General features: G+C 28.0%; 1 protein-coding gene across 2 annotated transcripts in view; it reads left to right on the top strand.

The window, feature by feature from the left end:
* The window catches only part of LOC101240045 (fibrillin-1), a 178,117-nt gene extending 166,936 nt beyond the window's left edge, over positions 1-11,181 (top strand). For both annotated transcript variants that reach the window (XM_065795472.1, XM_065795473.1), the window contains 7 exons: positions 1,510-1,641; positions 1,816-1,959; positions 7,825-7,962; positions 8,059-8,232; positions 9,250-9,381; positions 9,494-9,757; positions 10,785-11,181. In XM_065795472.1, the coding sequence (XP_065651544.1) occupies positions 1,510-1,641; positions 1,816-1,959; positions 7,825-7,962; positions 8,059-8,232; positions 9,250-9,381; positions 9,494-9,757; positions 10,785-10,801 (1,001 nt within the window). In that variant the 3' untranslated portion in view covers positions 10,802-11,181. The remainder of the gene's footprint in view (positions 1-1,509; positions 1,642-1,815; positions 1,960-7,824; positions 7,963-8,058; positions 8,233-9,249; positions 9,382-9,493; positions 9,758-10,784) is intronic.
* The last annotated feature ends 4,530 nt before the right edge of the window (positions 11,182-15,711 follow it).

The raw sequence follows: 15,711 nt of genomic DNA, 5'->3' as shown, positions 1-15,711 counted from the left end.
CTGCGTGGAAGTGTAGGACTTGTGTATGATTTATGAATTTCATGATTTTGATTTTAGGTAATTTTCCGGATTTTTAGTGGTTTAATAGTTGTGGTTTTGTATTCATAAGCTTTATAAAAACAGAATTACCAATCAATTTTACTTTTTTTTTTCAAACTGATTCAGTTACAGGGCTAACCTGCTTGCTAATTTAATGACTCTCAATTGCCTTGTCAGCTAGTCAACATATGCTAAAAAATTCAACTTAAGATCCTGACTTTTGCAATAAAATCCTGTTGCTAGTGTATGTTGCTAGTGTATGTTGCTAGTGTATGTTGCTAGTGTATGTTAAACTACACAGTATATAACTAACAAGTAGCTGTTGGGTTAGTGTTTAATAGAAGAATAAAAATAGATCATAATTTTTATTACTAGAAATATATATAGAGTGTTAATCATATCTCCAATCAATATTATAAAAATATTTGATATCTATAATTTATGTAAGATAAAAATTCCTGTCATGATCTAATTCATATAGTTTATGTAAGATAAAAACTGTTATGATCTAATCCATATAGTTTATGTAAGGATTAAAACCCTTATGATTAGTGTAGCAATATTTTAGTTATCTATAGTTTGTTTGAGATTCTCTTGTAAGTTGATGTAAATCTTATAAGTTTAAGTAAAATAAAAAATTGCAACTTGTACTGCAGCGGTTTTTCAAAATGTTTTAAAGTAAAAAAGTCAAGTTTGACTTTTTTACAAAATAAAGAAATTTAGATGTCTGCAAACGTTATTGAATAAATATTTTCGAAGAATTATGAAAATGTTTATAAAAATTAAAAAAACAGTTTACTCTTTTTAAAAAAGTTTCTAATAATTTTTTTTCTAATTGCGTTTTTCTCAAAATACGTAATAAGCTTAAATCTCTCTTTGTATTTGCTACATGGCCTAAAAACACGAAAGTATTAGAACATAAAATGAAACATGTTGAACAATTAGTGTTTAAAAAATAATGTATAGTTAAATTTTTAATGCATCACTAATTATATAGCTAATTATTTTGTAAAACTGTTTATTAATATTACATCACAGTAATATAAAAATAATACTGTTTTTATTAAATGTAAATTAAACCAATTATGTTAATTATGTTCCAATAAATAATAAAGCAAAAAATAATAATAAAGCAAAAATAAATAATAATAATGTAACAAAAAATGGTTTTTCAATTAAATGCATACTGTTTATTAAAAAATTCTTTTTATGAAAAAAAAAGTTCAACAGTTTATGTTATAACAATAACACAGTATGTGTTATATCGAAACATATGCGTTTTATTTATATGATTATTATTTTTCCAAATAAATAATTTATAAATTATGTTGATGAATGAATAAATAGAGTAATAAATAAGATGAATAAATAAATTAATAAGACAAATTTTAAAGTAATTAAAAATTAGTTATTTGACTTAATTTTAGTATTTAAGTGACTTTTTCAAATATTTGTCTTTCTGTTTATTAGTGATCAATCAATGTCAAGATAAAACACTGGCTTGTTTGAAATCTCATCAAGTTTGCCAAAATAATGTTAGTGGTTTTGGATTTACATGTGGGTGCCGCAATGGGTATGAAAATGTTGGTGGTGACTGCATAGGTTTTTTCTTTTTATTTTTTAACTATTATTTTATCATGTCTTATTTTAATATTGGTAATTATGTTCCAATTATAGAACCAAAGTGTTATTTATTAATTATTGGCTTAAAAAATATTATAATAAAAAAACACATAAATATGATGTTTTAAATCGTTTTCATAACTTTTTTAATAGCTATAGACACAAGTATTTGTAATCATGCTCTATCAATTAACGCATCATTGTGTCCTCCTAATCAGCAATGTTTTGATTTAAACTCAAGTTTTGAGTGTAGATGTATGCCAGGTTACATGAAGAATGGATCAGATGAATGTGAAGGTAGTCTTCTGTATTAATTGTTGTGATTGACTCAAATAAATATATCTTAAAATCAAGCTTTTAAATTATTTTAAATTTTTTTTGAAATATTGAAAATGATAATAAATTTAAATAAGGTTTTTTTCCTAATGGCTAAATCTAATTGGTTTTTATATGAGTTCAGGGTACATTGAATAAAATATAGCTAAGTTCAGGGTACATTTATTAATCGACAAGTGATTCTAATTAAAGAGCAGGGTTATTGTTAATCTTTTTTGTAAATAACTTTAGGATTGATATAATTTGGAAAACCAACACTGACTTTTTATCAATGTTTTTTTTTTCCTTCAAATAATACAATAAGAATGCTACCTAGAACTAAGTTGTTATATAAGAAACCAAATCTTGTTATAATTTTATTTAAATCCCCACATAATCAATATTAGCATAAATCTTTTTTTATTAACTTAAGCTCAATGAAATTTAAAAGGCACATTGATAAAATGATGAAAAATAGACTTTTTAAATTAACTTTTGCAACCAAATATACGTCTGTTAATGGTTGTCGTGTCTTTGACAAGGCACTTACTTTTAACGAATTATTCAATATTTCACATGACCTAACCAAAACCTGACTGGACCTTACTAAATTCTATGATTCAAAAAAAGAATTAAATAAAATATTTACAGATATAAAGATTAAGTGATATAAAACGCAGTTATTATATTAAACATATTACTTAGTTTTAAATCTTGTATTTTTATTTTTAAATTTTAACAAAAGTTAATATATTAAAATAATGTTTTAATTCATAGTCTGCCACAGTTGCTATCCATTTGGAAGACCACCAAAATATTTTAAAATCTACATACCTTTATATAATTTTTAAGTAGTTTTTAAAGTAGTTATATTTTTAAAGTAGTTATAGTAGTTTGATTATTTTTAACTAAAATATTTTGTGGTAATTTCAGTAGGGTAACTTTACATAATTTTGCCCATCACTCAATCTTGTCCACCATCTTTAATTGCGTATATGTCAGCTAACTCACACGCTGCACCATCAAAAAGAAGTTTATTTAGAGCAGCAAACCAGCCTTATCAACATCAAAACAACTTTGACCTCAAAAGAATTGTAATTAAAGAAGTATCTCTGAAAGAAAATTTTTTGGTTTTCTTAATCTGCCAAATTCAAACTATCTAATGCAGGTCTACCGATATAAATATTTATTGTGCATTTTAGATTATAATTTAATTTTGTTCTCCACTGTTCATTCTCTAATTGTAATAACATTTACAATCGTTTAAAAGGTAAAGCATGCATAAAATTGTTTTTTGCTCAACCTACCAAATTAACTCAATCTACCCCACAGAGTAAATATATTGTTGTCCGATGCATTCAAATCTTAACACGGGTGGGCAAGAATAGATGTAGCATATTAAGACTTATGCTACCCGTAGTTTTAACAATAAAAACCTTTTACTGTGACCCCCTTATTTTTTGATTAATTTGGGATGGCATTTAAAAAATAATTGAAATTCAAAATCATAAAATTTTGTAAGAATATATATTAAGAACATAATATTTTTAAATGCTTACAAAGAAGTATATTTTATATGCATTTTTATTCTATATATTTCTTAGGAAATTATTTTATAAATTAATTACCCTTAATTCAACATCCTAGACATTAGCGTGAAACTGACCCCAAATTTACTTGATAATTGCTTTGACAAAAATTGACGATATCCACGTTGTTGTATTTTTGATTGCCAAAGCAATATGCTTCTTCTGTGTATTGTTATTAAGGAAACTAATTAAAAAATAAATTGCTAATTACTGTACTATGTCCCTGCACTAAGTATTTAGTAATTGTATAAAAAGCTCATGTTCATTAAAACAAATCGAATTAGCTAGAAGAAGAGCGAAGAAAAATATCGTAAATAAGTAAACTTTGTCTGCTATTGCATTTTCTTTTCCTGATAATTAATGGTAAGAAAGTACTTAGAATTGATTTATATAATTTTTTCTTTTTTTTTTTTTTTTTCTATAAAAAAAAAATAGGTTCAAAAATAATGTTAGGTTCAAAAGGTCCAAAACTCATTTTATGCATAATAAGAATGTTTTTCTTCTTCTTCAATAGACTTCTGTAATTATTAAGCTAAATTCTTATTCACTTCATTGTAAATTAAGTACTGCAAAGTTCTAGAGTTGGGATTAGATTACAAATACTAACATATGGTTTTCCCCACGTGTTAATATTTGTAGCTCTTATGAATTTTGAGCACTTCATCAAATTAATATGACATTCATACTACAATTTAATTTATCTAGGTGTTGTCTTGAAAAAATATGGTTAAAACAATAGATGGGGGATGTAGATCATCACCAAGATTTCACTGGATGTTAGTTGGAAAGATTGCTTCTGTAACAATTGGTGTTTCTTTAACTTGTGTCAATGGTTCCAATCGTTCTATTGATCAATTAATCTTTGTTAAGAAACGGGGCAAATTCCTGAAATGGAGTGAAGAAAATATGATAAGTGCAATTAAGCATGTTAGATCAGAGCCATTATTTTCAGTGCATAAGACAGCAATATTGTACAATATGCCATGTACAACACTGAGAGACAGACTCTCTGGAAAAGTTTTTATTGGAGCAAAGCCAGGAAGAAAACCTACCCTACCTTTTGCTCTGGAAGAAAAACTTATCGATTATGCAAGCAATAGAGCAAATTTAAGGGTAGGTTTTGAAAAGATGCATTTCCTAAATTATGCTGGGAAACTTGCTACATAACATAAATTCAACTTCAAGAAAGGACTTCCAAGCAACCAGTGGTGAACTAGGGTTAAATCCCCACATGGGCATAAATTTACTTTGCGACAACCTGAGGATACAGCTTCAGTTTGACATCAGTGCATGGATAAAGATAAAGTTTCAAAGTTCTTTAGTGCTCTGAATGACATCAAGTGAAGAATGGTTTTCACGTTAAACAAGAATCCATATGGAATATGGATGAAACTGCTCTCTAACTTAACATTAAACCAAGAAAAGTGGTTGCACGAAAAGGCACAAAAAATCTCCATAGTCGAATGAGTGGAGATTAAGAGTCAATCACTGTCATTGCATGTGTGAATGTACAAGGGAAGTTCATTCCATCTCAGGTTATAGTGTTGGGAAAGAGATCCAGGTTTTTATGGGGTTTTAACTCTGGGAACAAATTGGAGCTGGTCTGATAGTGGTTGAACTAAACAGGAGCTACCAAACCTATAGTTTACCAAGACATTTTTAGAAAACATTAGCCCCAATGTCCTTAGTTATTGATTCTGGATGGGCATGATTCTCACAACTTTATTGAGCTAATTGATATTGCTATCCAGAACCAGATGCATATAGTTGAAACGCCTTCACACACATCAAACTGTCTTCAACCATGCGACCACACCTTATTCAAACCAAGATCTGATGGGTCAGTTTCCAGGAATTATTACTTGTTGTTCAAATTTTGAAGGGATATTTGCTTCAGCTTGGGAAAAAGTAATGACTTCTAGCAACATTACATCTGGAATCAAGTCATCTGGAATTTATCCATTTAATCCCCAGACTATTCCTAGTGATGCATATTTGCCAAACTTTTTAGACCCAGTTGAGGATATATCAGCTAATAATGCTCTTGATGACCTTTCAATACCTGGTGCAGATAATATCAAGGCGTTGAAAATGTTTTGCACAATGGTGCGGTGAATCATTGATTGGCATAAATGAGAATAAAAATCTGAATGTACATAAGAAAACAGCAGAAAGTGGACTTCTTATTAATGTTAATATTGTCATGACTCTGACTTGATCACAATGCTTACAAATAATGGAAACTGAAATGAATCCGGCTCAGTTGACAAGCTACAATTACCTGTTTAAAAATGGCTTTGATCTTGCTTGCAAAAACAGGTTTATGATTGGTGTGCACTGAAACATTGAGTTCTTAACAACATGTCCAAATACATACCTGAACATCAAAATCAAGCATTAGCAAAAGGAACAGAAGTTACAGAAAACAATTGTTCTTCTGTTAGTATTGTACTATTGTGTTTTTGCTAGAACTATTATGCAATAAAAATTATTATTTAAACTTTGGCTAGCAACTGTGACTAATATTTTATGTACAAATTGATAAAAATTCTGAATGAAGCATAAAGTTTACTAACTTGCATTTCAATAGTATTATTTATTATTTTCTTAGGAACTCCAATCATCATTAATTGTTCAAGAACTTAATTTTTCAGACTTTGATGCTTCTATGGATGCTGTAAAAGTTGCTAATCATGTAGAACAATTACAAAATTGCACTGAATAAGATAAGATGATTCGCAGTTCGTTACAAAGCAACACTTCTATTTTGGAAGCTTAAACTGTTGTTCTTGATAAGCAGCTTGCATATTTGGTCAATCCAGTTGGAAAAAAAAATGTTGACTTTTTTATCTTCAACTGGATTAACCAAATTTTTCATTATGAATAGTTTTACCAATCTTACTAAGTGAAAAGAAAAAGAAATCTTAGAACCACCAAACTTTAATTCTACGACAGTTTCATATTTTTTAATTGCAAACTCTTCCTACCGTGGTAAGTCAATCATTTCACAAAGTGATCTATAGTTTCATAGCAATAATGCAGCTTTTAATAAATTTTTAATTTTAAAATAGTTCAAAATTTTTAAAATTATTTAAGTATTTGTACTTTTATTGTACTTTTATTTTAGGTGATGGAGATGATGATGTCTTGGCATATCCTAAGGCAACCACACAGAAAGAGATAACGAACAGAAAAGGTCATCTTAAATACTTTTAACTTTTCAAGAGGCATATTCAGCAAAGCTGAAATATCACCATGACAAAATCAAACAGGAAAAAGAAAAATGAGAAAGAAAACAACTGCGACTTATCAATGATGCTAAGAACTCAAAGAAAGATTCAAAGAAATAGAAGAAGAAAAGATATTGGCTGAGAAAAAAAAATTAGAAAATCATGCCAAAAAGTCTACAGCAACAACAAAAAAGAAGTTCATTTCACTATCATCTGTATTGCAGCCATTGGTTGATCCTGAGAATAATGCTGACTAATATGTACTAAATATTTGACAAAAATTTTTACATAATTAAAAATGCATACAGTTAAACTTTTTTATTTTTTTTTATTTAAGAATACTCTAATGGTCTTATGTGTGAAAAGACCTAATGGTTTTATCACAAACCACCACCACAAGGGCATAAGCATTTAATGAGTTGGTTCCCCATTTCAAGCCTAGCCGATAATGTATATACTTTAAGCAGGATTCGAACTTGTAACCCTTGTACTACAAGTTCCATGCTCTAATCACTTTTGCCATGGCTGATTAATATAAAAATTTAATTCATGACTGGGGCAAAAGGAAGACAATATTTTTCCTATCACTACGACCCGTACGCTGTGATGTGTTGAAACTTTATTTTAATTACACATTTTACAATTTTAATTAAGATTGATCTCAGAATCCAAATTTAGGTGAGGTTCTAGGGAGGGGTGAAAGTTTGCATTCAAAAAAAATGTGAGCTAGGTTTGATTAAGTTACCCTATTTCACTTTTTTCTTTCAATATCTTGCACCTTGTATGCTTTGTTTACTTTTTTGAAAAAAGTTTTAATAAATTCTTAAAATGCAAATTGAATTTTTAATCAAAAATAAAATTCTTTTACTTCTATTCTTTCCATTTATTTTTTATCATTATTCATTTAAGTTATTAGTTAGTCAGTTATTCACTGTCAAATTGTTTGGTTTTGAATAAAAAACCTTTTTACCCTGAAATGTTTTGTTTTATATTGTGTCGTTAATTAAAATTTAATATTTCTTTTGTAGATATAAATGAATGTCTTAATGCAACACGTTGTTCAAAAAATGCTGAGTGTATAAATTTTAATGGTGGCTTTGATTGTCAATGTAAACAGGGTTATAGTGGAAGAAATGAAACTAACCCTTCAGCAAAAGTTTGCTATGGTAATAGTCATTTTTATTGGTTTATATTTTATATAACACTATATTTAATATGCTAAGTGTCTTGTGTATATCAGTGATGTATCCCTTACCCTTTAGAAAACAATATTTGGAGTTCTTGGGAACAAGTTGGTCACTGTAGTGAGTTGTGTCAAACTGATAAGAAACGTGGAAAGTTAGTGTTTACTAGACTGTGTAAAATGTCCAGTCCAGTTATCTGTCAGGGCAACTCAACAAAAGAAGAATTTTGCAACTCTGACTATTGTGACAACAGTAAGACTTGTCTCATTTGTTATCAGATTAAAATTTGTATAATCAGATTTTATTAAGTAACTTCAAAATTTGTGTTTTATTTTATTTGTTAGTCCTTTTTAACATTTGGTATTCTTGTTCTAAATAATTTGTTTTATAAAAACAATGTGATTATTGTAGTTATTGTGTATTTTTTTCTTTTTTATTGTTAAGTAATGATTTATTTTTAGCACACAAATATTTTTTTTATTTAAAGGTTTAGTATTTTAATTTTGAAGCAAAACATAGACTATTACACAGGTCAACAAAAAAAAAATTTTCTGGTGCGGAGCAAACAATTTCTTTTTTGTATAGCATTTCTCATTTTGATTTCAAATATGCAACTCAATTTTCACCATCACGTCAAGTTGTAAAGATATTTGGGTTCAAATCTTTAGCATTTGGGGTGAAGTCCCTAATATTGTCGAAAAATAAGTTATTCAAAAGTATGTGAACCTGGGTCTCAAAAGAATCGTATTTTCATAGAGATTTTAAAAATGTTATTTGTTTGTAATAAAAATAAGTGCTTTTGTATTATTACTAAAAAACATTTTGTTACAATTTTTTTAAGAGTCTTTAGCATTTTTTTACATGATTTTTTTTGTCAATAAATTTTAAGAAAAAATATTTATGTTTTCTAAATTCTCTATGAAAATACGATGAGACCCAGGTTGACATACTTTTGAATAACTTTTTTTTCGACAATATTAGGGAATCTACCCAAATACTAAAGATTTGAACCCAAATATCTTTACAACTTGACGTGATGGTAAAAAATGAGTTGCATATTTGAAATCAAAATGAGAAATGCTATACAAAAACAAATTTCTTGTTCGGCACCAGAAAAAAAATTTTTTTGTTGATCTGGGCTATTATTGTTGGGTAGTATGTTTGTTTTTAAAATTATGCAAAGTATATTAAATGTTTTCATTTGTTATTTTAATGTTTCTATTAGATTATATAAAATTTTATGTAAAAAATTTTAATTTTTTCAATAAGAAATAAAGGTTTTGAAATCTGTGCAATGTGAGAGTTGGGAAAACATGGAAGATTCTATTGATCTTCCATTTAATGAAGAAAATCAAACGTGGATTTACGAAATTCGAAAGTGGCTCGGTTATAATATATTTGGTATGTTAGCTTTTTATAGAAATGATTTTAATGTAAACTCTATGTTTAACAAAAATTAGCTTGGTGAGTTTCATAGTCTTAATTGTTGGTTTTGAATTTTTTTTAATTTTAGCTTCTGAATGCAAACCATTGACAAGTATTGAATCCTTTATGCGATCCAAGATTGAAAATTTGCAAATGGAAATTTCACATTTAAAAGAGATTCGGTTATCCTTAAGAAAACTTATTGATTGCAACACTTACCTTCAAAAAATAGATGGTTTACGTCAAAAATACATTTCTGTCCAATCCAGATTAGTTACATACACATCTATAAAAACAGCTTTTAAAAAATTGCAATCTAGAATGGCTTTGAAGCAAAAGGAATGCATGCGCTGTAAGTTAAAAATTTTCTAATAAACTTCATTAATTTATCGTTTCATGTTTTTATGTGGGAAAAACATCAAATGACATATGATAACAACTCTGTATAATCATTATTTTTAATTATTATTTGTGTGTGTGTATATACACACACACAAATAAAAAAAAAAAAAAAAAAAAATAAAAATATATATATATATATATATATATATATATATATATATATATATATATATATATATATATATATATATATATATATATATATATATATATATATATATACTCCTAGTCGGCGTTTACGGGACAAGTTTTTTTGTTCCCGTTATATATTTTTTTTTTACTAATTTTATAATATTTTATATCATATTTATTATTTCTTTTTTTTTTTTTAATTTCTATTTTCCGTAACCCTAAGCCTGACATTGATGCTGACCCAAACAAAACCCTCAGTCGATGTAGCAGCACTCTGTTGCCAGTCAGGCTATTTGATAGTTCAAGTATGTACTTTTCGCTCTCTGTAAAAGTTACTTACGGGGACATTTTTTTACAAAAAAACGATGCTTACAGGGACAAATAATTAACGGGTACACAAAAATGTCCCCGATAATGCTAATGTCCCCGTAAGTATTTTTTTTTTATAAAATCTATATAAACAGAGGCGATTTTACGGGGTGTGTATGTGGGGGGATGGGGCTCTGACCCCCCTCCCTCCCCACTTTATTTTTAAGGATCAGTCGGTTCTTTTTAATGATTCACCCTCCCCCCCCTCATCTTACTTGTAAAATCGCCTCTGTATATACGCATTATATATATATATATATATATATATATATATATATATATATATATATATATATATATATATATATATATATATATATATATATATATATATATATATATAGATATATATATATATATATATAGATATATATATATATATATATAGATATATATATATATATATATATATGTATATATATATATATATATATATATATATATATATATATATATATATATATATAATTTATTAGATTCATATACCTTCTGAACATAGTCGTCCTGGTTGTAAATAACAGTTGATCTCTTAAGTTGCTGTAAACAGTTGATCTGTTAAATTATGGTATCTTAATTCAACTCGTTTAATCAACAGATTCAATATGTTCTGCTTGTTTGTTATATTTTTGATAGTTAATTTTTATATACATATGGCAAAAGTTTAGATTTTTATTTGATTTACGCTCTATATTTTTTCACGTAACTATTTTTTACCTTAGCCCTTAGATATTTAATTGTCGATAGTTAATTTTTATATACATTTGGCAAAAATTTTACATTTTAATTAGAAATGTAGTTTATAATTTTTTCACGTAACTATTTTTATGCCTTATTGTTATTTTTTTGTTTTTTAAATTAATTTTACTCATACAATTAACATTTCTTATTTTAACTGACGAAATCAAAGTTTTTATTGCTACTAAATATTAATACATCTTTATTATGATTAATGAAAATGAAAACTAATAGAATGTAAGATTCATTATTCGGGCGTTTCATGAAGTTAGTCTAATCATGGCTTCTTTTTTTAAACAAATTTGAGATGGGATTTACGCAACAAAAACACTAATGCAACATTTATTTTTTTATTATTTATATATATTTTTTATATTATATATATGTGTGTGTGTGTGTATATATATATATATATATATATATATATATATATATATATATATATATATATATATATATATATATATATATATATATATATATATATATATATATATATATATATATATATATATATATATATATATATATATATATATATACAGTATCGGACAAAGCGAGTGCAACCAAATAATGCTAATTTAGTTTTTTTATATAAAAGTGCTGCATTTTTTTAATTTAGAGAAATAACTATGTAACTGTTTAGAGACAAAGTTCTTCAAGTTTTATTCATCACAAAGTTCATTATTTGTATACGAAAATTATTAAATTAATCAAAAGTATTAAAAAAAGTTGATTTCCTTCTGGACAAAACAAGTGCAACTCGACAAAATGTTGACCAAGCTGTATTTGGCTATCAATATTTCGTGGCGAATCCTTTGTTGTCGATCACAGCCTTGCATCTTCGAGGCATAGATTCGATCAGGTGATCAATGAAACTTTGTGGAATCGCTGCCCAGGCCTTTTGGATTTGTTCAAACAGCTGATCCTTATTAATACGATTAATTCTGCGGTTGACGATCTCCCACAGGTTCTCGATAGGGTTGAGATCCGGAGATTGAGGCGGCCAATCCATCACCGATAGGTGGTTGTCTTGAAACCACTGCTTGACTACTTTTGTAGTGTGTTTCGGATCGTTGTCTTGCTGAAAAACCCATTTTATTGGCATATTCCATTCAGCATAAGGTAACATAACATCATTCAGGATATTTTTATACATGAAACGGTCCATTATTCCACGGTCTTATTGCAGTATCGTAAATCGAGGTGTTTTCCGGCCGGTCGACGTACACGGCAGATGCCATCGCTCTCAATGATGTTGAACTTCGATTCATCACTGAACAGGACAGTTTGCCATTTTTGCACATTCCAGTCAATATGAGATGTAGCAAACAGGAGTCTTTTCTTCTGGTTTTTTAGTGAAATCAGCGGTTTCTTTGCAGGGCGTCGAGAAAACAATCCTGCTTCAACAGCACGTTGTCTGATTGTTCGGTCCGATACAGGCAGCTCTAATTGCTTTTGTATCTCGACTGATGATATCCAGGGATCCTTCTTGACGGATCTGACGATCATAGAATCCTCTCTAGAAGTGGTGGAACGCGGTCTTCCACCTTTGTCATCTGCTGCCAACTTCCCCGTAGAACGATATTTGGAACATAGTTTTGATACGGTCCATTTTTTCACGCGATATTTATCACAAATACTTTTTTGCGACATTCCACTTACGTAATCGCCGATAATTTTCTTTCTTAGTTCCAATCCAAGACTGTCGGGAGCCATTTTTGCACTTGAAGTCATAAAAATAATAAAAATAAATAATCATGCTTCTTAAGGCTTACCGGGTTACATTTACCTTGTGATGATACAATAATGCTCTGTGGAACACAACGTCTCGGTTGGATGTGAACTGTATTGATGTAATGAAACACTTGTTGTATTTCACTTCTTGTATTGATGTTCTTCGATAAAACACTTTGATAAAACTCACTTCGATAAACTGTCTTGATAATACTGACTGATTGACTTCCATATACCGACTGAATTACATGTCGATTTACATGTCTTTTATATAGTAAAATGAACCTGTGTGAACCTGTTCTGGAAGATTCTAGATGCTTCTTTTCGATGCTTCTGGATGCGTCTGGATGTTAGTTTTTGGATAGCTGATTACCCACAAATGACTTTACAGCCAAATAAGAATACTATTCGTCTCCTTCTATTTTGAAACTGGCTGTTTTCAATTGTTTTTTTGTAATGGCTACTCAAATACTTCTTTTATTTTAACAAATAGAAGTGAATATGGCTTGATATCAAATTTATATAATATATATAAATTTGATATCGAGATGTTTATTGTCGGTGAAAAGGAAATACTGTGTATATTTTTTTAAAATAAAAGTATTTTTTTAAAGAAAAGCCATATTAATTTGGTTTATTATGGTATATTATATATATGGTATAATTGGTATATTAATTAGTTTGGTTATATTTTTCATATTGTTGAAAGCGACATTTAACAACTGAAATACTTTATAAAATGAAAGGTATACAAATCATGAACTTTGTGATGAATAAAACTTGAAGAACTTTGTCTCTTAACAGTTACATAGTTATTTCTCTAAATTAAAAAAATGCAGCACTTTTATATAAAGAAACTAAATTAGCATTATTTGGTTGCACTCGTTTTGTCCGATACTGTATATATATATATATATAAAGGCCTGGGGGTAGAAATGAAGTACATTAGAATAAAGGAGAATTATTTTTCGAACAAAGCATACTTTGACAGTTGTCAAAACAAGAATAAAGATTAAAAGAGAAATATTTAAAAGTAAATAAGACAGACAATGCACCTAAACAGTACTTACAGTAATTTAAAATAAATTATTTTCTTAACACTAATATGAACGAAGATGTACAACAAATATATCACCAAACAAATAATAGACTACAAAATGAAAAGTATGCATAAAACAATGTAAGGCCTAAAAAAGGGGGGGAAAACATTAATGCTAATGTGTAAACATAATTTGTGTAGTGATTAAGTAATAAGCATCTCCTTAGAGTCGCGTCTATTATTACTGGCGATGAGGATCAGTACTAACAACTAGTTTATCCCGTCAGATAACCGTCATAGCCACTTATGCTTTAACCCGCAACTTACGCCTATTCCATACTGCAGTGAAAAAGGACTCACTACAAATAGCCAAAACCTAACCATCCCCAAATTTGTATAATACAATATTAAAAGTGTAGATCTACTATACAACAAATAAAACTAAATAAATTACTTGCCATACTACCGAAAGAAAATATGAAAATACAATAAATTAAAATCTAAAAGAAACACATAAATACTAATAAGTTTATTTTTAAGATATATAAATCCAAATAGGTACTTTTAGCATAAATAAACCCAAGACAATTAGAAAGCAGTACACGTTATTAAATTTTTTTAAAAAAATCTACAAAACAACAATAAACTCTAACGCTGTCATAGATACCTCATTCAAAATATGTTAACCAATCAAACATGTTAGAAAATGAGCAACCCGTGCAACCCAAAGTCATTACAATAATTAAATAAGCTATAATAGCGAAAAAAAACATCGTACAAGGACCATTAAAAATGTCACCCGCATAACTGTAAACATGTAGTGAAGGATACAAGAATTTCTCTAAATGATAATAACAGACGAAAATTGTGCGTGTGAAATTAAAACTAAGCTGAATAATGAATGTAAGATAATATAGCATAAAAATTTCTTGATAATAGGAATAATATGAAAATCAGCGGATAAATAATACAGGGTTCGTAGCCAAATATTTATATAAAATTATCTTACTTTTCCCTAACCATTTTCAACAATGAAATGTTTAAAATTACTATCTGCTGTAATGGAAATGCTAATATTGTACATGCTTTGTATGACAAAACTTATAAAACTTAGCTATTAGTTAAGTTGGATATTATTATAGATCTTGTTATACATGTTAGTACGGATCTTATTATTTAGGATGACTAACAATGAACATCAAGAAAAGTTTCAGGAAAAAAAAGGGTAGCACCAACGCAAACATAACAGTCTAATTGTAAAACGAGTAACTTTTCAATCAGAATTCTCTGACTTTTCCATAACAATCTAAAGAAAAAAAAAATTCCCTGACTTTCCCAGGTTTTTCTCAGGTCTCGATTAAGATATATGGTCTAAAAAAAACAACATGGTCTAAAATAAAACAATATGGTCTAAAAAAACAACAACGAAAAGACATACATCAACAAAACATGTCGAAAGCCTTTAATTTGAAGGAATAGCCCTTATATGTATATATATATATATATATATATATATATATATATATATATATATATATATATATATATATATATATATATATATATATATATATATATGATCCTAAAATGAAAACTCAATCACACATGAAAACCATATTTATAACATACAAATCTATTTCAACCACATACTATCTATTAAAAGATAATATTATCTAAATAAGGATGAGTTCAAACAAAGATAGTTTATCTATAAAAGAACAAAACGATGTAACAATTTGTATGAGCATAAGGCTGTATAGGTGTAATGCGTTAGCCTGTGCTGTTTATGTCGTTTAGTAGAGTTTTGTGTTGTTAGTAACCAGTGTAAAAGATTCATCTCTGAACAACGTCAAGCCAGCCCAGTCATACTCCAGAAAACCATGATGGATTTA

This window comes from Hydra vulgaris, chromosome 04, assembly GCF_038396675.1.
Source record: "Hydra vulgaris chromosome 04, alternate assembly HydraT2T_AEP".
NCBI lineage: Eukaryota > Metazoa > Cnidaria > Hydrozoa > Anthoathecata > Hydridae > Hydra > Hydra vulgaris.
This window is presented reverse-complemented; position numbering and strand designations above follow the sequence as displayed.